This window comes from Pelophylax lessonae (assembly GCF_965119305.1).
Source record: "Pelophylax lessonae genome assembly, chromosome: 9".
In the NCBI taxonomy this organism is placed as follows: Eukaryota; Metazoa; Chordata; class Amphibia; order Anura; family Ranidae; genus Pelophylax; species Pelophylax lessonae.
The window spans coordinates 24,951,036-24,975,896 of NC_138776.1; the positions used below are offsets into that span (position 1 = coordinate 24,951,036).

A 24,861-nucleotide genomic window follows, 5' to 3' on the forward strand; every position below is an offset into this window, starting at 1 on the left:
AAAAAGAAAAAACAAGAAGAGAAAAAATTCACTGGAACACATTGAAAACACATAAAAAACGCACATGCAGAAACACATCCAGAGTGCATTTTTGTGGTGTAAACTGGCCCTCAAGTCAATTGGGGTGCAGCGGCTGCACAGACACAGTCGCTGCCTCCAACATAATATCCATGCCAGTGTACACTCCAAAAAGAAGCAAGTTGCTATTAGCAACCCAGGTTTTTGGAATCCTGAGAACATAACTAAACTTTTTTTTTTATTTTTTGTTCTGCGTTTATCTGCGTACATGGGATGATGACCTCAAATCCTCTTGCTGCAAATCCATTTCTTTCCATATTTTCCACTTTCACTTTTAAAACCATCACCATTCAAGAATACATGCTCGGATTCATTAGGGAGTGTGTGCTTTCTATGAATACTGAATCTAAGGGAAAAAAAATAAACATAATATTCATATAAAACTTGTTGATAATAAATAAAGATCATGTATTTTTTTTTCTATGTATTTTATAGCCAGGAATAAAAAATACCTATGAAAAAAACATACTTTTTTCTGTCAGGTGAAGATAGCATAAGAATATTTCCTGGAGCATCATGGCAGCATACAATGGGGTTGCGGCTCTGGCCCCACAACCTGATAGGACAGATTAACTATAAAAGACAGAACTGGCTTGCAGAATTCTCCTTTTTGTCCTCACCTGATCAGGACTGGAGTTGCGAGGTATCCCTTACCGTTTGTCGCCCCAGCCAGGTTTAGCCTTTCCTGGGTGAAGTCCATCCTGTACAGTCTCTAAATGAGCTATAGGGCCCTTTCACACGGGCGATCCGATCAGATCCGCCTGTCAGTTTTTTAGGTGGATCTGATCGGATCCTCCATGCAGCTCTATGGGGCAGCGGATGTCAGGGGAGACACCTCCGCTGACACCCGCTGCCATCCGTATCCGATCCTGTCCGTGAAATCTGGACGGATGGAAACCCTATTTTTCCATCCATTCAGTGGTCGGATCGGATCGGATGAGAGCGGACAGGCGGTCCATTCTCATCCGATCCCCCAAAGAGGGCAGCAGGGGCTGTGACACCTCCCTCTCCGCACTGCAAGCGGAGACAGAGCTGTCATCCGCCGGCTCAGCTGGGATCGCGGATCGATCCCCGCTGAGCAACACGGATCCGCCTACGGAGGCGGACCGTGTGAAAGAGGCCATATGGTTGGAGCTCCATTCTGGTGGTCTGGAGGGGGGGGTCAATCTTGTACAACCTCTACACAAGATATACAGTTGGAGCTCCATTCTGGCGGAGCAGGCCTGTCAAAGAAAGCTTTAAACAAGCTTTGACGTAAGTGCCAGCATTTTTCCTTTGCTTTCCATATGCTTTTCACCTCTTTTCTCTTTTTTTGTGGGCGTTTGCCCTTTCCAAGATGGCTGCAGCAGTGCAAGTATACTCTGAGCATGAAAGGCATAGCTGCCAACAGTCCCGTTTTTCACGGGAAAGTCCCGGTTTTTAGACCCATGTCCCGTCTGTTCGTGTCCCGGGGTTTTGTCCCGGTGTTCTCCGGCTGGGCAAGCTGTCAGGTCACTGATAGCCGACATTTCCGGCTTTGAAAACATGACCGCAGGATCTCCCTCCGGCTAGCAGGTCACTTCCTTGTGTACAGTGGAGAGGGGAGGGGCCTCTGACCCGAGCAGCTAATCAGCTTCCCTCTTCAGTGTACAAGCAAAGCAATTCACTTGTACACTGAAGCCAATTAGCTGCCTGGGTCAGAGGCCCCTCCCCTCTCCACTGTACACAAGGAAGTGACCTGCTAGCCGGAGGGAGATCCCACGTGGGCATCAGAGCTGCATGTAAGTCTGAGCTTGCAGTGATTTCCTCTCCCTCCCCCTTCTGGACCATCAGGGATCTGTAGTGGAAGGATAGGCAGCACGTTGGCTCAGGTAGTGGAAGTACCCGCAGCACACTCAGTGCTGCACCCAGTCCAGTCCCCTGAAGTAAAAAAAAAACTTTGAATCTGCTGTCAAGTTTATTGTGCATGATTGTGTACAGAGGGGACCAGATGTGCAAGGGGGTTTGGGGGTACAGCGGGTAACAGATGTGCAGGGGTCAGTGTTGGGGGTTATAGAGGGGAACAGATGTGCAGAAGGGGGTACAGAGTGGAACAGATTTGTGGGGGGGGGGGTACAGAGGGGAACAGATGTGCAGGGGGGGTACAAAGGAGAAAAGATTTGTGGGAGGGTACAGAGGGGACCATATGTGCAGGGGGGAAACAGATGTGCAGGGGGAGTGTTGGGGGGTACAGAGGGGAACAGATGTGCAGAAGGGGGTACAGAGGGGAACAGATGTGCAGGGGGGGTGGGGGTACAAAGGAGAACAGATTTGTGGGAGGGTACAGAGGGGAACATATGTGCAGAAGGGGGTTTGGGGGTACAGATGTGGGGGTGGGTGGGCTTGGGGTTGAGGTCAGGACTCTATGCGGGCCAGTCAAGTTTCTCCACCCCAAATGCATTGCTTTGTGCACTGGTCTAAATCATTTGGTGGATTATGGTGTGGGGTGGCTTTTCAGGGGTTGGGCTTGGCCCCTTAGTGCAACAGCTGGAGGGCCACCAGTTTGACACCTGTGGCCCTCAGCATACCAAGACATTTTGGACAATTTCATGCTCCCAACTTTGTGGGAACAGTTTGGGGATGGCCCCTTCCTGTTCCAACATGACTGCCCACCAGTACACACAGCAAGGTCCATAAAGACATGGACGAGCGAGTTTGGGGTGGAGGAACTTGACTGGCCTGCACAGAGTCCCGACCTCAACCCTATAGAACACCTTTGGGATAATGTAGTGCAGAGACTGCGAGCCAGACCTTCTCCTCCAACATCAGTGCTTGACCAGAATGGGCTTCTGGAAGAATGATCAAACATTCCCATAGACACACTCCTAAACCTTGTGGACAGCCTTCCCAGAAGAGTTGATGCTGGTGTAGCTGCAAAGGGTGGGCCAACTCAATATTGAATCCTACGGACTAAGACTGGGATGCCATTAAAGTTCATGTGCGTGTAAAGGCAGGCGTCCCAATACTTTTGACAATATAGTGTATTTCAGGTTTGGTTCTACATTAGTCCATTGAATCATCCTTGCTTTTATTTCATGAATCTTTCAGTAGTTTGGAGTGTGTGCCAAGTCTTTGCTTAGCCTCTCCAGGGCATTACTAAGTAAGTAATAGATCCGGTGTGTGTAAAGGCAGGCGTCCCAATACTTTTACAATATAGTGTGTAAGTTTTAGGTGAAGCTGACCTTTACATTTTAGGAGTTGAACTTACATTGTTTCTGTGTAGAATGTTCCATTAGTCCAGACCCAGCTTGAGTTATCTTGTGTCCTGCTCAGTCCAATCCAGTATTTGTTATATTTCATGAGATTTAAAAAGTTCTAAAAGACAGAAAGACAATCTATTGAATAAACTGACATTTTTTCCCACAAAAAACTGCTTAGAACATTGCACTGAACTGGAATCATTCCCCATGGTGCTTTACACATATGAGGTCATCCGTAAAACCTTAAGAGCTTTTTTTGCATTTTTTTATTTACATGTTTAAAAAACTTCTTTTAGATTTAAAAATAACCAAAAACATTATACAGTAAAAGCTTGGATTGAGAGTAAGTTGGTTTGAGAGCGTTTTGCAAGACAAGCAAAATTGTTTTATAAATTTTGACTTGATATACAAGCGATGTCTTGATACACAAGTAGAGTCACGTCACAACAGAGTATAAAAAAGAACAGAGGCGCCTCTAAGTGTAGCAATATGGTTACATTTTAGGTACAACATTTAGCAACTCAAATGGTTGATGATTAAAAGAGGCACATCTAAGTATGGAGGCATCCGGGGTAAAGCTGTCCACATAGACCATCTTCCTCACCGCATGCTCTCACGGCCGGCAGTCTGCAGTCGTGACCGGGAAGATTACCCTGCAGTTGAGCAATCTGAAAGCGAGGAGCGCAGTGTGGAAGGGATGGTGTCGATAGTGGTGCCTGCATACGCAGATGTGCATCTTTTATTCAGCTCCTGCAGATGTGCAGGGAGCTCCTGCTGGCTTTGGCTGCCATGGAAAGGTCTGTTGCTCATGTCTAGGGCTGCAACCAACGATTATCTTCATAATCAATTAGTTGGCCAATTTATTGTTTAGATTAGGCGATTCATCGGATTAAAAACCTCACTATGCCAATTTTTCTTTTATTCATAATCATTCAATAAACAGAGTGTAGCACACAAAGGCTAGGTACACACTTTTGTGGGCGTTTGTGGGAATCACAGCTGTTCCTGCCCCCGAAACCAACCGCAGCCAAAATACACTGCTCTTTACAGACACACAGGGCTGCCATTCTTTCTTAACCACTTTACCACCGGAGGATTTTGCTGTCTTACGTCCAGGCCACTTTTTGCGATTCGGCGCTGTGCCACTTTAACTGACAATTGCGCGGTCGTGCAACGCTGTACTCAAACGAAATTTACGTCCTTTTTTTCCCACAAACAGAGCTTTCTTTTGGTGGTATTTGATCACCTGTGCGATTTTTACTTTTTGCGCTATAAACAAAAAAAGAGCGTTTATTTTGAAAAAATAACAATATTTTTAACATTTTTTTATATGAAATTCCCCCCCAAAAAAATGTAAAAATCAAATTTTTTTTTAAATTTTTGGCCAATTTGTTTTCTGCTACCTATGTTTGGTAAAAAAAATCACAATAAGCGTATTTTGATTGGTTTGCGCAAAAGTTTTTGCGTTTACTAACTAAGGGAAAGATTTCTGTCATTTTTGGTGTTTTTTTTTTTAATGCATTATGGCGGCGATCTGCGATTTTTTTTGCGGGACTGCGACATTGCAGCGGACAGATCGGACCCTTGACTGACATTTTTGATACTTTTGGGGGTACAAGTGACATTTCTATAGTAATCAGTGCTATAAATATGCACTGTTACTGTAAAAATGACACTGGCAGGGAAGGGGTTAATTTTATTGGAGAGGGAGGGGTTAATGTATGCCTGGTGCTTACTGACATTTGTGGGGGGAGGGGACTGAGTGACACAGGGACAGATCGCAGGTTCAGCTATGCTGAACACTGCAATCTGTCACTCCTTGTCACTTAGGAGATCCGCCCGTTCTGTTTATACAAGCGGGCGGATCTCCAAACCGGATTCCCCGACGATCGGGGAAGAGCAGCGGCGATCGCCGCCACTCCTCCCCTGGCCCGACTCCCGCTGTAAATGAAAACAGGGGGAGCGAGCCTCCGGTGGCGCGCGAGCGCCGCCTACAGGGGGAGGAGTCCAGCGACGTAGGTCTACGTTGCTGGACGGAATCGAGCCACTTTGCCGCAGTACGGTCAACGTGACCGGTCGGCAAGTGGTTAATGGCACCCCCGCGTATCTAAAAACACAACGTGTTTGTGGGTGCTGGAACTGATGGAAAATTGCATGGTGTAAAAGCAGCTGCTACGAATGAAAAATGGTGCAGAAACCTATTTCCTGCATGAAACGTGGGCACAGCAGCCCATTCAAGCGCAGTGCCCAAGCAAACGTGGCTTGCAGAGCCGCAATAGTGTGAACGTAGCCAAACTGCAGAATAAAAAACTTAAACTTAACATTACACAACAGTACCAATTTCTAAAAAGCAGAAAAAAACACAAAAAACACAAAGCTAGAAGTAAAAAACAAAAGTGCAGTGTGCAGTTTAGTTAAAGCGTAACTCCACTTTTGTTGAGAAAAAAAACATTCCCCTCTGGGTGATCTTTTCAAAGATTATAACAAACTTTGTTGCAGATTTCTACCTTTTTTTATTCTGAAGAAATCATTGTTTGTTCCTCTGTGCCAAGTCTATTGGGAGTGGTTTCATAATTATCTATCAGCTGTGCAGCTGCAGAGCACTAATTAGGAAATCTGCTGGGCTTTACCTGTGTTCCTATTGGGAGTATCTCACCAAAAATTACATTTTTCTTGCAGGAGATGCCTGAAATCTGACTTGTATCTTAGACAGACTTCTGGGAAAATTGGTGAGCCAATAACACAAGCAGGAAATTATTCTGTGTACAGAACAGCTCCCAGTAGCCATATTGTATTGCATTTTCTGAAAATTACAACAGCTACAGATTGAAAAGGAAAGGTCATTTTTAATAACATTCAATTACAGTATGATTTGTGTCACAATTGTATACGCTGTATTGTTTTTTCTTTGCTATTTTTTCCCCACGAAAGTGGAGTTACCCTTCAATGGCATCCCGGTCTTAGTCCATATGATTCAATATTGAGTTGGCCCACTCTTTGCAGCTATAACAGCTTCAACTCTTCTGGGAAGGCTGTCCACAAGGTTTAGGAGTGTGTCTATGGGAATGTTTGCCCATTCTTCCAGAAGCGCATTTGTGAGGTCAGGCACTGATGTTGGACGAGAAGTTCTGGCTCACAGTTCTCTAGTTCCCCAAATGTGTTCTATTTATAGGGTGTAAAATAATTGTAGTATGAACGTGTCCAATGGTGGGTCATGTTGGGGTGTAGTGTTCTATATATAGAGTGTAATAGAATTGTATTATGATCGTGTCCAGTGGTGGTCATGTTGGCGGTGTAGTGTTCTATGTATAGAGAGTAATAGAATTGAATTATGATCATGTCCAATGGTGGGTCATGTTGGGGGTGTAGTGTTCTATGTATGGAATGTAATAGAATTGTATTATGATCATGTCCAGTGGTGGGTCATGTTGGGGGGTGTAGTGTTCTATGTATAGAGTGTAATAGAATTATATTATGATCATGTCCAGTGGTGGGTCATGTTGGGGATGTAGTGTTCTATGTATAGAATGTAATAGAATTGTATTATGATCATGTCCAGTGGTGGTCATGTTGGAGGTGTAGTGTTCTATGTATGGAGTGTAATAGAATTGTATTATGATCTTGTCCAGTGGTGGGTCATGTTGGGGGTGTAGTGTTCTATGTATAGAGTGTAATAGAATTGTATTATGATCATGTCCAGTGGTGGGTCATGTTGGGGGTGTAGTGTTCTATGTATAGAGTGTAATAGAATTGTATTATGATCATGTCCAGTGGTGGGTCATGTTGGGGGTGTAGTGTTCTATGTATAGAGTGTAATAGAATTGTATTATGATCATGTCCAGTGGTGGGTCATGTTGGAGGTGTAGTGTTCTATGTATAGAGAGTAATAGAATTGAATTATGATCATGTCCAATGGTGGGTCATGTTGGGGGTGTAGTGTTCTATGTATGGAGTGTAATAGAATTGTATTATGATCATGTCCAGTGGTGGGTCATGTTGGGAGGTGTAGTGTTCTATGTATAGAGGGTAATAGAATTGTATTATGACCATGTCCAGTGGTGGGTCATGTTGGAGGTGTAGTGCTCTATGTATAGAGTGTAATAGAACACCCGAACTTCCTGAAAGTTTGGGTCCGGATTCCAGAACCCCATTGAAATCAATGGGACCCGAACTTCGGTATTCAAAAAACACCATTTTGAAGCTCTAAAACCCAATATATGCCCCTAAAAAGTGCCTAGGGTTCTGGGTCATGCCCCAGGGACTATTAATCACACAATAAAAAGTTCTTAAAAATTGTCGTTTTTGATAGAGAGCCAATTATTGAAAAAATTATTGAAAAAAAAAAGAGATTTCTTTGGATTTAGTCTCTGGGGGGTCTAAAAAGTGTACCTGTGAAGTTTCAGCTCTAAAACATGTCCAGAACCAGAAAAAAAAAAGATCGTTTGTCTTAGAATTGCAGTAGAGAAGGCATATGGCTCCGCTATTTTCACACCTGGCCGTTTTTGTTGCAGGCGTTTATTGGGCTTTTTTGTGGACGTCATTGGAGGCAGGCATGACATCTGAACTTCTGTGTAGGGGTATATATACACACACACATGTATGTATATATACACATACACACATATAGGTGTGATAGGAGCAGAGCCCTATGCCTGCGCTAATGAAATTATTTGCAGGCATGTGGCTCAGCTACTTTCACACCTATATGTGTGTATGTGTATATATACATATATGTGTGTGTGTGTATATATACCTGTGTATATATACCCCTATACAGAAGTTCAGATGTTATGCCTGCCTCCAAAGACGCCCAAAAAATGCCCAAAAAAACACATGCAACAACACACCTGGGCGTTTTTGTTGCAGGCGTTTATTGTGCATTTTTTGGGCGTCTTTGGAGGCAGGCATAACATCTGAACGTCTGTATAGGGGTATATATATATATATATATATACACACACACACATATATGTATATATAAACATACACACATATAGGTGTGATAGGAGCGGAGCCACATGCCTGCAAATAATTTCATTAGTGCAGGCATAGGGTTCCGCTACTTTCATACCTATATGTGTGTATGTGTATATATACACATATGTGTGTGTGTATATATACCCCTACACAGAAGTTCAGATGTTATGCCTACCTCCAAAGATGCCCAAAAAATGCCCAAAAAAACGACTGCAACAAAAACACCCAGGTGTGTTGTTGCAGGCGTTTTTTTGGGCATTTTTTGAGCGTCTTTGGAGGCAGGCATAACATCTGAACTTCTGTATAGGGTATATATACACACACACACATATATGTATACATACACATACACACATATAGGTGTGATAGGAGCGGAGCCACATGCCTGCAAATAATTTCATTAGCGCAGGCATAGGGTTCCGTTACTTTCACACCTATATGTGTGTATGTATATATACACAGAAGTTCAGATGTCATACCTGCCTCCAAAGACGTCCACAAAAAAGCCCAAATAAACGCCTGCAACAAAAACGGCCAGGTGTGAAAGTAGCGAAGCCACTATCCTGCTCTACTGCAATTCTAAGACAAACGATCTTTTTTCTATGGCGGTCACCCTGACATGGAAGAGTTTGGTCACCCTGCCAACGCAGTCAGAGTCAGTTCACCCTACACTACACTACGGTCACCCTGACAATTAACACTTTCCCTACAGAAACTATATTTTTGAATCTAACTATAGTGGAAAATAGTACGCTAACTACACTAGATATCCCTTTCCTCACACTAATAATAGCTAAATGACACTTTTGAAGCAGGAGTAACATAACTGCTTCCACTCTCTTCCACAGCCCCTGTATTACAATGCTAGAGATTTGGCGGTGCTATGTTATATACTGGGGGGCATATTCACTACTGATTGGCCTCTGGACCCCCTAGTCACTCCAATCACATTCCTAGCATCCTCCTGCCCCCTCAATTGGCTTTTACTAATGTTTCTGGTCCAATCACGGGCTTTTAAAGCCCAGTTCATGTCCCATTGCATTTTGGTCAGTTCTGGTTGCCGAATTCCGAACTTTTTCCGCAAAAAGTTCAAAATTCGGCTGAATTTTGAACAGTCAATATTCGGGTCGAACTGATGGTTGACCCGAACCGTTCAATCATCCCTAATGTTCAGTAGGGATGAGCTTCGAAGTTTGAGTCAAACGTAAGTTCGACTCGAACATTGGCTGTTCGCTCGTCCGTCGAATGACAAACAAATGTGTTTTGTTGCGGGAAATTCGAGCACCCGCGCATCCATAATTCACTGCGCGCGCGTGCAGTGCGTTATGTGATTGGCCAAAGCATGCACCCTGACCTCCATGCTTTGGCCTATCAAATCATCTCTGCCATGATTGCACAAGGGCAGGCTGCCTTTAGCCAATCATGGCTCAGGGACTAAGTACACACCCCACACTATTTAAAGGCTGCTCACAGTAGTAGTGTGTGTGACTGTGTGGGCGAGATAGGAAATGATTGAGGCAGGGAGAGGAAAGTGATTTGCAATTTATCATACAGTGCAGTGCAGTCTAATTAAGAAGACATTGCTAGTAGCAGTCAGTTAGGCAGGGAGAGAGATTTGTGCTTTTTACAATTTAGGTGATCAGAAAGTGAAGTATATTCAGCAGTGCAGTATATACCATAGACCATATACCATACATTGATACTGTATCAGCAGTGCATTATATATATATTGATAAACCAGTAAACCCCCCCAAATCCACATCATGTCCGAAAGGCCGAAAAGGAGAGGCAGACGCTCACAGGCCATGAAAAGAGAGCAAGCAGCCTCTGTGTCCACTGTGAGAAGTGGTGGTCACAGACATGGTGCATCCTCTGCCCGTCCTTTTTTACCGGTGCTGGCCATGTTATTCAGCCACAACATGTAGAAGAGTTGGTGGAGTGGATAAGCAAGCCGTCACCATCGTCCTCTTCCTCTGACACCCACGCTCATACTAATTTGCCTTCCACCGCAGCTGCCAAAGCAGCCCATTCCACAGGCTCCTTCTCCACAGCTACTCCTTCTGTCGCCCCACCATCATGCACGGAGGAGTCACCTGAACTATTCAATCATAGTGTCAGTGACATACTGCTGGAGGATGCGCAGCAATTTGAAAGCTGTGATGTTGGTTCCCAGGTTGATGAAGGGAATAACGTGAGCCTAGAGAGAGAGGGGGTGACAATGACCGACAAGAAACTAGCAGTCATGTTCCCACAGCTGCAGCATACTGCCAAGTTTGCTCCAGTGATGAGGAGGGAGGGGATGATGAGGTCACTGACTATACTTGGGTGCCTGACCGGATAGAGGAGAAAAGTGAGGGGGAGGAGAAGGAGGCACGACTCCAATGAAGCAGGATGTGCTCCAGGGGCCGCCATAGGAATAGCTAACCTATTGCGACACAGCACAGAGCTCCACAGGTGCAGGGTGCTGCAAACTCCCCACGGACTTCAAAAAGTTCATTAGTGTGGTCTTTTTTCAGCACATGTGCAGTAGACCGCAGCGTTGCTGTTTGCAACATCCATCTGAATCAGATCAAGCGTGGCTAGAACACCAGCCACTTGGGCACCACATGATTGACAAGACATATGATGTCCTGCCATGCAGTCCGTTGGCAACAGCACCTGAAAGAGCCACAAGATAAAAGCAAGCATACTTCACCTTGCTCCTCATCTGGGATCTCTAACCCTACTATACCTCATTAGTGATGTCGCGAACATAAAATTCGCCGTTCAGGAACGGCGAACGCGAACATCGGCGAATGTTCGCGAACCGGCGAACATTGCGAACCGGCATAGACTTTAATAGGCAGGCGAATTTTAAAACCCACAGGGACTCTTTCTGGCCACAATAGTAATGGAAAAGTTGTTTCAAGGGGACAAACACCTGGACCGTGGCATGCCGGAGAGGGATCACACAAAAAAAAGTTCTTAAAAATTGTAATTTTTTGATAGAGAGCCAATTATTGGAAAAATTAAAAAAAAAATAAAAATAAAAAATTTCTTTGGATTTAGCATTTGGGGGGTCTAAAAAGTGTACCTGTGAAGTTTCAGCTCTGTAGCATATCTGGAACCAGAAAAAATTACGAATTAGGGTTAGGGCTAGGGTTAGGGTTAGGGTTAGATATGGAAGGGTTGGGAGACAAGGATTTCGGGCATTAGATTTTCATAAAATTAAATTTTTATTGAACAAAATCTTTAAAAACATCTAATAATACAAGCAGATAAAGAGTCTACATTGAACATAAGACCAAAAATGGTCGACAGTATGCGATACAATAATACATGAGGTACTAAACCTTCATATAGTATGAAAACATTTGTGTACAGAACAATTTATATTATGCACAGATCCAATGTGATATACTTCAAAGCTCAAGGTGCCAGTCAGCAGGGTCAGCTGAGATTTACAGTAGATACACAATGTACATTACTTGTGACAATTTGCTCAACATGTTTCGCCTTCTCGATGAAAGCTTCATTTGTAAGTTGCTGATATTTAATCATGTATATATATATTTTTTGTAATGATTATTTAGATTAATGTATTGTCTGTTTCCGGTTTTTTGTTCATCATATGCTTGCAGATGATTCGTATTGAAGTTTGTAATGCTAGAAGCCTACGGGGGCGCTGTGGGACGCTAGAAGTAATAGCCAATCAGGCGATGCATGTGGGGCCAGGTAAGCCACAGCGGACTTCCGCTCCTCGGAGCGCAGTTTCCTGTGGCACCAGATCAGACTTTCCGGAGCTAGTCAGCTCTGGGAGTCTGAGCTACCCTCATGGACGTCTGCGAGTGGCTGCGGCGGAGTCATTTCCGCCTACGCCACATCGTCGTATCCGGAGGGAGTGGCCGGGGCGGCGACGTAGTATGACGAACCGCCCGGGATCCACGCCATAAAAGGGCGCCATACAAGCGTCCGAGTATGGCGGCGGTTCCCCATCCGGGGAGGACTTTCCTGACGTAGCACAGCTCAACAGGGTAAGCCGAAAACTCTCATCTTTGCGATCTTTTGGAGTATGTATATCCTTTTATTTACAACTTTGTCTTCAATCCTTTCTCAATTCAATAGTGTCTGCCACTTACAAGGCAGGTCCAATTACCCTTACCTAAATACAGTATTCCGCAGGACCAGTGAGCATGTTCAGTTATCAAGGCCCCCAATATACTTGCATGCAATTCTTGGTGATTCCATCTTAAATGTTTTGAGGTATGCATGGACTTTCACCGTTGGGCACATTGAGAGAAGTGTGGTACCATTAGTAATAATTTCTTTAATCTATCATATATCTAAGGCTGAGTAATGGCTGTACCACACATGTGGAAATGGAGTATCTTGTGATTTCTTGTATGGAAATCTAGGACTACACAAGTATTTGTTGCCTTGGTAACTATCGGTTTAGAATTATTTAATTTTTAAATACTTTGGCACATGAAAACACACAGTAAAAACTCCTTGCCCCCTAGTGATATATGTCCATGCATACATAATACATTCCCCCCTTTTTTTAGGGTTAATGGTCTTTTCTTTCTTCTTCTTTTCCTAATAACGCAATTTAATTATGGTTGGCCTTTTTCTATACAAACAATCCTGCTCTCACCTATCTCTGTATCAACATGCACCGGGTGTGGCTATTTGCTATTGATAACGGATTGATACGTTGATACATTATAACCAGTGCACTCTCTATATCTAATCCAGACACAAACATACAGGGGTGTCTGTCTTTACACTCCATGTGAATATCGGTTCCCTAATTTATGAGCTCCGTGACCGTCTCTTAGTCCTCCTCGTTATATTATCAAAGGAGTTCAGAATATACAATGTACAGGTATGCTCATATTCTATATAGATGTGTTTTTCTCTACTTATATATACTCTTGTTTTTAAATACACTGCTACCCATGGTATACGGTGTGTGTCCCCACATGCGTTCCAATGGCTGTTTTCTCGCTCTCCCACCAGCCCCCCTTTGCTGGCTAGAATAGCAATACCATGATTGTCATATGTCTTTTCTTCTACATTGACATTGTATGTTATATATAATGCACCGTTAACGGATATATTTATGGATAATATGTTCATTTGTGGAATATGTATCAAACAACATACACTGTTCCTTAAATATATTTATGTTTTTATACAGACAATGCAAAAAGTAAGCTCCAGATGAAGCTTTCATCAAGAAGGCGAAACATGTTGAGCAAATTGTCACAAGTAATGTACATTGTGTATCTACTGTAAATCTCAGCTGACCCTGCTGACTGGCACCTTGAGCATCGAGGTATCCGCCGGCAGGCCTTGTCTGCTTTGAAGTATATCACATTGGATCTGTGCATAATATAAATTGTTCTGTACACAAATGTTTTCATACTATATGAAGGTTTAGTACCTCATGTATTATTGTATCGCATACTGTCGACCATTTTTGGTCTTATGTTCAATGTAGACTCTTTATCTGCTTGTATTATTAGATGTTTTTAAAGATTTTGTTCAATAAAAATTTAATTTTATGAAAATCTAATGCCCGAAATCCTTGTCTCCCAACCCTTCCATATCTAATGATTTAATGTAGGATAGGGGCACCTTCAGGTGTTATGTGTAATGACCCAGATTGCTGCTATCTGGAGATTCATTTGTTTTGGAAATAGGGTTAGGGTTATTTTTATGGCTAGGCTTAGAGGGTTAGGGTTAAGGTTAGAGGGTAAGAGGTTATGGTTAGAGGGTTAAGGTTAGGTTTAGTGTTAGGGTTATGGTTAGAGGGTTAGGGTTAGGTTTAGTGTTAGGGGATAGGGTTAGGGTTACGGTGAGATACTTAGGGTTAGAGTTAGTAGCCCTACCCCTACCCCTACCCCTCTAACTCTAACCCTAAGCACTAAAAATAACCCTAACCTTAGCCCTGACCCTAACCCTAACCCTAGCCCTAACCCTAATTCTATTTTTTTCTGGTTCTGGACATGCTACAGAGCTGAAACTTCACAGGTACACTTTTTAGACCCCCCAGACAATAAATCCAAAGAAATTTTTTTTTTTAAGTTTTTTTTTTTTTTTTTAAGTTTTCCAATAATTGGCTCTCTATCAAAAATGACAATTTTTAAGAACTTTTTTGTGTGATTTAGTGTCTAGGGGGTCTAAAAAGTGTACCTGTGAAGTTTCAGCTCTGTAGCATGTCCAGAACCAGAAAAAAAGATAATTTTTCAGTAGAGCAGGGATGGTGGGAACCCCTTTTACACCTATATGATCTTTTTTTTCTGGTTCTGGACATGCTACAGAACTGAAACTTCACAGGTACGCTTTTTAGACCCCCCCAGACACTAATCCAAAAAAAGTCATGCCTGCCACCGTATATATCAGTGGTGGGTGGGCAGTGGCACTGCAGTGGGCACAGTACACTCTGTGGACCTGACAGTCACTGGCACCCAGGCAACTGCAATAATAAAAGATATTTTTTTTTTTTCAATTTGCAACAAGATGCTGTGCCACCGTATATATATCAGTGGTGGGCAGTGCACTGCAGTGGGTACAGTGCACTCTGTGGACCTGACACAGCACTCACTGCAATTATGAGGAAAAAAAAACATTTTTTAAAATGCAAGGTACTGTGCCTGTGCCACCCGAAATGAGTGTGGTGTGCACACAGTACAGTCTGTGGTGGGTCTGTGGCCTCTCCCACACAGCGGGCAGGCAACTGCAGTGTACAATAGATATATATATATATATATATATATATATATATATATATATATATATATATATATATATAATACTCAATTACCAGCCCTAAAAAGGGCTTTTGGGGACACTAGATATATATATATATATATATATATATATATATATATATATATATATATATATAAAAGAAAAAACTCAATTACCAGCCCTTAAAAGGGCTTTTGGGGACACTAGATATAAATTACCCAAATAGAAAAAGGGCTTTTTGGGGTGCTGTCAGGATGCTGTCCTTACAGCAGTAGTGGACCAAGAACACTGACTAGCAAGACCAGGAACACTGACTAACAACTGTCCCTAGCTATTAACAGCAGCAGCAGCAGCTCTCCCTGCTCTCACTAACACACACTGCTTCAGAATGATCTAAGATGGATGCTGCCCTTGCTTATTTATAGGAGGTGGGAGGGTGTGGGACGGAGGTATGCTGATTGGCTGGAAATGTGCCTGCTGACTGTGAAGTTCAGGGTCAAAGTTTGCCTCAATGATGTATTATAGGGGGCAGACCGAACATCGCATATGTTCGCCCGCAGCGGCGAACGCAAACATGCTAAGTTCGCCGGGAACTGTCCGCCGGCGAACAGTTCGGTACATCTCTATACCTCATGTCTTCTCAAAAACCTGCATTGAGAGGGATGATGGTATAACAATGAGTGCCACATAGACTTGCGCCCAATCTGCTAGCAGTACACCACCGCTTGATTTGAGCAGCAGGCAAATTTCACTACCCCAGTTGCTGAACCGTAGAAAGAAATACTGTCCCATAGAAATTCAAGTCCCATAGACTTCAATGGAGTTCCCCTGTTCGCGGTGTTCTGGTGCGAACTAAACAGGGGGGTGTTCGGTTAATCACTAATGTCCAGTAGTGATGAGTCGAACCCCCCCCCCCCCCCCCGGTTCGGTTCGCACCAGAACAACGCGAACATAGGAAAAGTTTGCTCGAATAAACAAACTCCATTGAAAGTCTATGGCACTTGAACGTCAAAAATCAAACGGCCTCATTTTGAAGGCTTAAATGCAAGTTATTGAACCCAAAAAAGTGTATGGGGGTCCGAGTCCTGACCTGGGGAACATGTAGCAATGCAAAAAAAAGGTTTTAAAAGCGATTGTTTTTAAAGGAGCAGTGATTTACTGATTTTAATGAGGCTTAAAATGAAACTATAGAAATTAAAAATTCCTTCAAATATCATGCCTGGGGGGGTCCTCTGAATGTGCCTGTTATGTAGTGCATCTCTACGATGTATGTAGCCTGCTGCAGCTATACTGACATTTCTAAAGCAAAAAAAGTAATATACAAATATACATACAAATTTCAAATGGCATGTACTTGTCAAACAGGTGCAGAAAAATTGGGCCTTGGTTGTTGGTGGTGCCTCAACACCGTAACCCCTCGCAGTTACTCTTGCTGGGCGCAGGAACAGGCCCTGCTGCTAAAAATTCTATTCAAATTTTGAAATCGAATGTACTTGTCATCCAAAAATTGGGCCTTTGCTGTTGCTAGTGCTTGCACACCGTAACCAAACCCTCACAGTTACTCTTTCTGGGTGCAGGAACGGGGCCTGCTTGTAAAAATTCCATAAAGATTTGAAATAGCATGAAGTTGTCACACAGGTGCCAAAAATTGGGCCTTTGCTGTTGCTGGTGCCTGAACACCGTAACCAACCCCTCACAGTTACTCTTGCTGGGCGTAGGAACGGGACCTGCTGGTAAGAATTGCATTCAAATTTGAAATTGCATGTACTTGTCATACAGGTGCCAAAAATTGGGCCTTTGGTGTTGGTGGTGCCTGAACAGCGTTACCCCTCACAGTTACTCTTGCTGGATGCAGGAAAGGGACCTGCTGGTAAGAATACAATACTAATTTGAAATCGCATGTACTTGTCATACAGAATTAGGCCTTTGGTGTTGGTGGTGGTGTCTGAACACCGTAACCCCTCACAGTTACTCTTGCGGGGCACAGGAACGGGACCTGCTGGTAAGAATTGCATACAAATTTGAAATCGCATGTACTTGTCATGAAGGTTCCAAAAATTGGGCCTTTGCTGTTGGTGGTGCCTGAACACGGTAACCCCTCACAGTTACTCTTGCTGGGGCAGGGTACAGGGATAGGGCCTGCTGTTAAAAATTACATACGAAGTTTAAATGATATGCACCTGTCATACAAGTGCAGAAAAATTAGGCCTTGGGGGTTGGTAGTGACCTAAACCAAAAACATTGTTGGACGCTAGCAGAATCAAGGTTGAGGAATAGGATAGGCAGCATACGCAGTCTTCAAGGGATAGCAGACCTCTAGCAAATTCAATCAGTTACATCAGCATCAGGGACTTGATAGCTGTTGTTGATCATAGACTGATTCATTTTGATAAAAGTCAGCTGGTCAACAGAGTCTGTGGGCAGACGCACTCTTTTGTCCGTCACAAAACCTCCAGCAGCACTGAAAGCACGCTGAAAGCGGGACAGGCCAGTAGCTCCATTGCATATTGAGCAAGTTCTGGTCAGTTTTACATCCTCAAGACCCAGTAACCCAGTGAATGCTCAGCTGGAAAGGTCTCCAAGTCTGTTCTTGTGCCTAGATAATCATGCACCATATGATGGAGATGCTGACAATGGTTGCTTAAACCTAACAGCCCTGGGTACTGCTAAGGATTAAAGAACTGTTTAAAGGCATCGGTCAGCTGGCCGCCACCTCCATCATTCCTCCTTTGGCTGAACGATGCCTCAGAAACACGTCCAAAAAATGTTAACCACCTAGTGTCTGGAAAGGTGGCACACAAATTTTTTTTCAAGGCATCCTCAAGATGTTTCATCCTCTGCTCCCTCTGTGAAGGCATAATGAGCTCTGCAACTTTACCTTTGTAACGTGGATCAAGAAGGGTTGCCAACCAGTATTTATCCCTCTCCTTGATATCACAAATCCTTGGGTCCTTTTGCAGGCTTTGCAGAATCAGGGAGCCCATGCAACGTAAGTTGGAGGAGGCATGAGCTTCTGAGTCCTCTGGGTCACTAAGGATGACATTGTCAGCAGGAGCAACCTCTCCCCAACCACGTACAACTCCTGGGATTTCTGGGGAATGACAACCCTCCCTTGAAGACTGCTGTATGCTATCCTCTACATCCATGCTGCCGCAATCCTCCTCCTCCTCTTCCTCCTATGTGTTTTGTGGCCCTGCAGGCATGATATCTGCATAAAGGGGGCCTTGTGAGGAAAGGAAGTCATCCTCTTCCTCCCGCTGTTCTGCCTCAAATGCCCTGTCCATGATTCCACAAAGCATGTGCTCCAGCAGGTAGACTAGTGGGATATATGATAAAGTAATTATGAGTGCGCTGACAATTCTGTGCAAAAAGTGAAGCTGCTACCAAAGATCCAGATACCTTATCTGGACAAATAATAAATTGGAAAAATAGGTCTGGTGCGCTAAAATAATGAGGTGCCAAATGTCATATGTGATTTAAATAAATCAATACAGTGACAACCATTAAAACAGGATGTATATTCAAATACACCAATATGAACCTTGAGGGGAATAAATCCCAAAGGGTTTGTGACAAAAAAATCAAGTCCACAATATGTTTCCGTGTTAAAAGTAAAATAAAGTCTGTGCGATAATTATCACTATTGTCACTACTGGATAATTATCGCATGGACTTTATTTTACTTTTAGCACGGATACATATTGTGGACTTTAATTTTTTGTCACAAACCCTTTGGGGTTTATTCACCTCAAGGTTCTTATTGGTGTATTTGAATATACATCCTGTTTTAATGGTTGTCACTGTATTGATTTATTTAAATCACATATGACATTTGGCACCTCATTATTTTAGCGCACCAGACTAGAGGGATAGTGTCACTGATGCATGCATCATCCCGGCTCACCATCCTTGTGGCCTCCTCAGATGGTGACAGGACGATGCATGCATCCTCTATCAAAAGCCACTGGTGTGGCAAAAAAAAGCTAAGCTCCCCAGACCCTGTCCTTGTGCCATACTCACACAGGTGTGAACCCAATGTTGCAGCGCTGCTTAAAAACTAAATCTATATGTTATAAATAAAATGAAAAGTAATATAATTATAAATATGTGAACTTGTGCAAATGTGCAAACATGTGCAAAATATACTTATAAATATAATTATTATTATTATTATTATATTACTTTTCATTTTATTTATAACATATTGATTTAGTTTTTAAGCAGCGCTGCAACATTGGGTTCACATTATTTTAAAGGCACCAGCACTTTATTTGCAGCAAGCAGCTTCTGATTGCACAGACACTTTTCTAAATGATTTACCTATTTTACACAATACCATAAACGCGAGGTTTTACCATCACACATACTCACACTGGTACTCATTAATGGCCCTCTGCTGTTTGTGCAGCCGCTGCAGCATTGCCAATGTTGAGTTTTTACCTGGTGGGCATATCACAAATGAGGCGGTTGGTGGGCAGGTTGAATTTCCATTGAATGTCAGATAAGCGAGCACTGGCAATGCATGAACGCTGGAAATGGCCACAAACTATTCTGGCCTGCCTCAGGAGATCTTGGAAGCCCGGATATGTTGTCAAGAAATGCTGCACCACCATATTCAGGACATGTGCCAAGCATGGAACATGGGTCAAGTGTCCCTGACGGAGGGTCGAGAGAAGGTTGGTGCCATTGTCACATACAACCATTCCTGGCTCAAGCTGTCGTGGCGTCAACCATCTCTGAGCTTGCCCCTGCAGAGCTGACAGAATCTCTGGCCCCGGTGTGACTCCTATCCCCTAGACAGACCAACTGAAGCACGGCGCGGCATCTTTTAGCCTGACTGCTTGCGTAGGCGCTTGAATGGTTAAGGAGCACTGCTGCTTCAGAGGATGATTGAGCAGAAGAGGACATGGAGGAAGAAGAGGAGGAGGAGGTGGTGGAGTAGCCAGATGTGGCAGAACCAGCACCAGCTTTTTGGAGGTGTAGTGGCAAAACAAGCTGCAACACTGAACCCTGGCTTGCATCCTTCCCAGCTGCCAGCAGAGTTAACCAGTGCGCCGTGAAAGAAATGTAACATCCCTGTCTATGCCTGCTGGACCAAGAGTAAGCAGTAATGTGAACCTTCCTGCTCACTGCTCTGTCCAATGAGGCCAAAACACTACCTTCCACATGACGGTAGAAAGCCGGAATGGCCTTACACGAAAAGAAATGCCTTTTACCTGCCTGGTACCTGCCACTGTGGTGCAGCACATTCCACAAATTTGCGAAAGGGAGCAGAGTCTACCAGATGAAAAGGCAGCAATTGTAATGCTAGCAATTTGGCCAAGCTAGCATTAAGATGCTGAGCATGTGGATGGCTGGGACAGTATTTCTTTCTATGGTTCAACAACTGAAATTTGTCTGCTGCTCAAATCAAGCGGTGGTGTACTGCTAGCAGATTGGGTGCAAGTCTCTGTGGCACTCATTGCTATACCATCATCCCTCTCAATGCTGGTATTTGAGAAGGTATGAGGTATAGTAGGGTTAGAGATCACAGATGAGGAGCAAGGTGATGTATGCTTGTTTTGATCTTGTGGTTCTTTCAGGTGCTGTTGCCAACAGACTGCATGGCAAGTCGTCATATGCCTTGTCAAGCATGTGGTGCCCAAGTGGCTGGTCTTCTGGCCACGCTTGATCCGCTTCAGACAGATGTTGCAAATAGCAACGCTGCAGTCTACTGCACATGTGCTGAAAAAAGCCCACACTAATGAACTTTTTGAAGTCCGTGGGAGTTTGCAACACCTGTACCTGTGGAGCTCTGTGCTATGATGCAATAGATTGGCTACTCCTATGGTGGCCCCTGGAGCACATCCTGCCTAGTTGGAGTTGTGCCTCCTCCTCCCCCTCACTTTCCTCCTCTATCCGGTCAGGCATCCAAGTATAGTCAGTGACCTCATCATCCCCACCCTCCTCGTCACTGGAGCAAACTTGCCAGTATGCTGCAGCTGTGGGAACATGACTGCTAGTTTCCTGTCCGTCATTGTCACCCTCCCCCCCCTCTCTCTAAGCTCTTGTTATTCCTTTCATCAACCTGGGAACCAACATCACAGCTTTCAAATTGCTGCGCATCCTCCAGCAGCATGTCACTGACACTATGACCGAATAGTTCAGGTGACTCCTCCGTGCATGATGGTGGGGCGAAAGAAGGAGTAGCTGTGGAACGGGCCGCTTTGGCAGCTGCAGTGGAAGGCAAACTATTGTGAGTTTGGGTGTCAGCGAGGAGCATGACTTATTTATCCACTTATTTACCAACTCTTCCACATGTTGTGGCTGAATAACACGGCAGCCCCGGAAATAAAGGACGGGCGTGCCCCGCCTGCAGAGGATGCACCATGTCGACTGTGACCACCACTTTTCATTGTGGACACAGAGGCTGCTTGCCCTCTTTTCGTGGACTGTGAGCATCTGCCTCTCCTTGTCGGCCTTTTGGACATGATGTGGATAGAGATCAATATAGGGTATGCCCAAGTGACCGATAAAATACTAAATGACCTGGTACGATGTAATCGATAGCCCTATATATAGATAGAGATTAGAGATGTCGCGAACCTAAAATTTTCCGTTCGCGGACGCGAACCTCCGCAAATGTTCGCGAACGGGCGAACCACCATAGACTTCAATAGGCAGGCGAATTGTAAAACCCACAGGGACTCTTTCTGGCCACAATAGTGATGGAAAGGTTGTTTCAAGGTGACTAACACCTGGACTGTGGCATGCCGGAGGGGGATCCATGGCAAAACTCCCATAGAAAATTACGTAGTTGACGCAGAGTGGGGTTTTAATCCATAAAGGGCATAAATCACCTAACATTCCTAAATTGTTTGGAATAACGTGCTTTAAAACATCCAGTGTGTGTATACGATCAGGTATGATGTTATATCAATCAGGTAGTGTAAGGGTTACGCCCGCTTCACAGTGACAGACCAAACTCTGACAGATCAAACTCCCTGTTTAACGCACCGCAAACAAACGCAAACAGTCCATTTGCAATGGGTACAGTACAGTCTGTGGACCTGACACTCACTGGCAGGCAACTATAAAAAATATATATTTTTTTAATTTGCAAGGTGCTGTGTCACCGTATATATGAGTGGTGGGCACTGCAGTGGGCACAGTACACTCTGTGGACCTGACACTCACTGGCAGGCCAGGCAACTGCAATTATAAAAAATATATATTTTTTTTAATTTGCAAGGTGCTGTGCCACCGTATATATGAGTGGTGGGCACTGCAGTGGGCACAGTACACTCTGTGGACCTGACACTCACTGGCAGGCCAGGCAACTGCAATTATAAAAAATATATATTTTTTTAATTTGCAAGGTGCTGTGCCACCGTATATATGAGTGGTGGGCACTGCAGTGGCCACAGTACACTCTGTGGACCTGACACTCACTGGCAGGCCAGGCAACTGCAATTATAAAAAATAATATTTTTTTTAATCTGCAAGGTGCTGTGCCACCGTATAAATCAGTGGTGGGCACTGCAGTGGGCACAGTACACTCTGTGGACCTGACACTCACTGGCAGCCGGCAGGCAACTGCAATTATGACAGAGGAAAAAAAAAATATTTTTTAAACTGCAAGGTACTGTGCCACCCGATATGAGTGTGGTGTGCGCACAGTACAGTCTGTGGTGGGTCTGTGGCCTCTCACACACGGCGGGCAGGCAACTGCACAATAGATATATATATATATATATATATATATATATATATATATATATATATAAAAATTGACTGAAATACCAGCCCTAAAAAGGGCTTTTTGGGGTGCTGTTAGGATGCTGTCCTTACAGCAGGAGTGGACAGAGAACACTATCTAACAACTGTCCTATTAACAGCAGCAGCACTCTCCCTGCTCTCACTAACACACTGCTTCAGAATGATCTAAGATGGATGCTGCCCTTGCTTTTTTATAGGAGGTGGGAGGGTGTGGGAGGGAGGGTATGCTGATTGGCTGGAATGTGTCTGCTGACTGTGAGGTACAGGGTCAAAGTTTGCCTCAATGATGAAATATAGGGGGCGGACCGAACATCGCATATGTTCGCCTGCAGCGGCGGACGCGAACAAGCGATGTTCGCCGGGAACTGTTCGCCGGCGAATAGTTCGTGACATCTCTAATAGAGATCAGATAAATATAGGGTATACGCATATGACCGATAAAATACTCAATGACCTGATATGATGTAATCGATAGCCCTATATATATGTAGCACGAACCCCTTGGGGGCTGCTGGTTAGTGGAACATCCTCTGCACTCCCTTGACCCTGAGAAACGTCCAACCCACTAGACACCATAGGCTCAGTCATTTTCTGTAAGATTCTTAAAGAACACACTTGACACAGTAAATACCAGTTTACTGGAATGGAAAAGGTAAAGCAAACAATTGCACAGAGAAATCTGCTAAGAACTGACAAAATGTTTAAATAACTGTGAATAAGGTGTCACTCCTCCAGACCCCAATAATAGGGAAGGAGCTTGGAAGACTGACACCCAAGAAGCAAATGCTTGATTACAATTAGTACATGAAGCAAATGAAAGTGACTAAAATGATCATCAGCTATAACTGTTATAATTATGACACAGGTGTAATCAGGGTTGGTGCAAGGATTTTTGACACCCTAGACAAAACCTAATTTTGTTGCCGCCCCCCCCATTAGCTCCGCCCGTGACCCCACCCTCTCTGCCCTGCCCATGTATGCGGTGGAGGTGGCGAGGGGTGGAGATTTTTGCAGCACCTCTCCACCTATTTCTTCAACTGTGGTCCGCAGGCCCACACCTGCGCCTCTGGACTCGGCCTGAAGACAAATAGTGACAGGACCAGCTCCCTTCCTCATGCCAGCCGTGGTCCGCAGGTATATAGACAGGCTAGGGTAGTATACGGACAGGCCACGGTAGTTTACGGAAAGGCCAGGGTAGTATACAGACAGGATAGGATAGGGTAGTATACAGACAGGATAGGATAGGGTAGTATACAGACAGGATAGGGTAGGGTAGTATACAGACAGGATAGGATAGGGTAGTATACAGACAGGATAGGATAGGGTAGTATACAGACAGGATAGGATAGGGTAGTATACAGACAGGATAGGATAGGGTAGTATACAGACAGGATAGGGTAGGGTAGTAAACAGACAGGATAGGGTAGGGTAGTAAACAGACAGGATAGGGTAGTAAATGGACAGGGGAGAGGTGAGAACTGTATATATGGATGGTGTATGGGTGGGGGCAGGTGTGAGGACTGTATGTATGGATGGTGTATGGAGGGGATGGGAGGTGAGAACTGTATGGGGGGAGAACTGGATACATAGATGGTGGTAAAACCCTTTGAAATTCTGACAATCCAAACAGGGTTTCAACCTCACCTCGTGTCCTGCCTGCAGCCAGCCAGAGGAGAGCACCCAGCAACATGGAGGCTCCGCCCTGCCTCCGTGTACTGTGTCCTGTCTGAAGCAAGCCAGAGGAGAGCACCCAGCAATAGGGAGACTCCGCCTCTACCTCCGTGTCCTGTCTGCAGCACACTGAGCGTAGGGAGGGAGAAATCTTGGCCCGTTTTGCAGCAAGAGCAGAATGAAATCAGTGCAGACCCGATCTTGGTGAATCCCGGTCAGACAGGTGGGCGGCAACCGAAGACCCTGCTGGCCGCCCTCGACTAATGTGCGCTCTAGACCGGCGCATACCTTGCCTATAGATAGCGCCAGCCCTGGGTGTAATAACCACAAAATGTGCTCTGTCTCTTTGAAGTCAGGTTGAGAGGTATACTAAATATGACTAATAAGATTGTTTCCTATACCAGGGAGCCCCCTTTAAGAAATA

General features: G+C 44.3%; 1 protein-coding gene across 1 annotated transcript in view; it reads right to left on the bottom strand.

Moving 5' to 3' along the window:
• Positions 1-300: 300 nt before the first annotated feature.
• Positions 301-24,861, bottom strand: part of LOC309564171 (C-type lectin domain family 2 member F-like) — a gene marked incomplete at both ends in the record, with an annotated part of 71,598 nt that continues 47,037 nt past the window's right edge. The window contains 2 exons of the mRNA XM_082268798.1: positions 301-424; positions 3,305-3,411. Of these exons, the coding sequence (XP_082124924.1) occupies positions 301-424; positions 3,305-3,411 (231 nt within the window). The remainder of the gene's footprint in view (positions 425-3,304; positions 3,412-24,861) is intronic.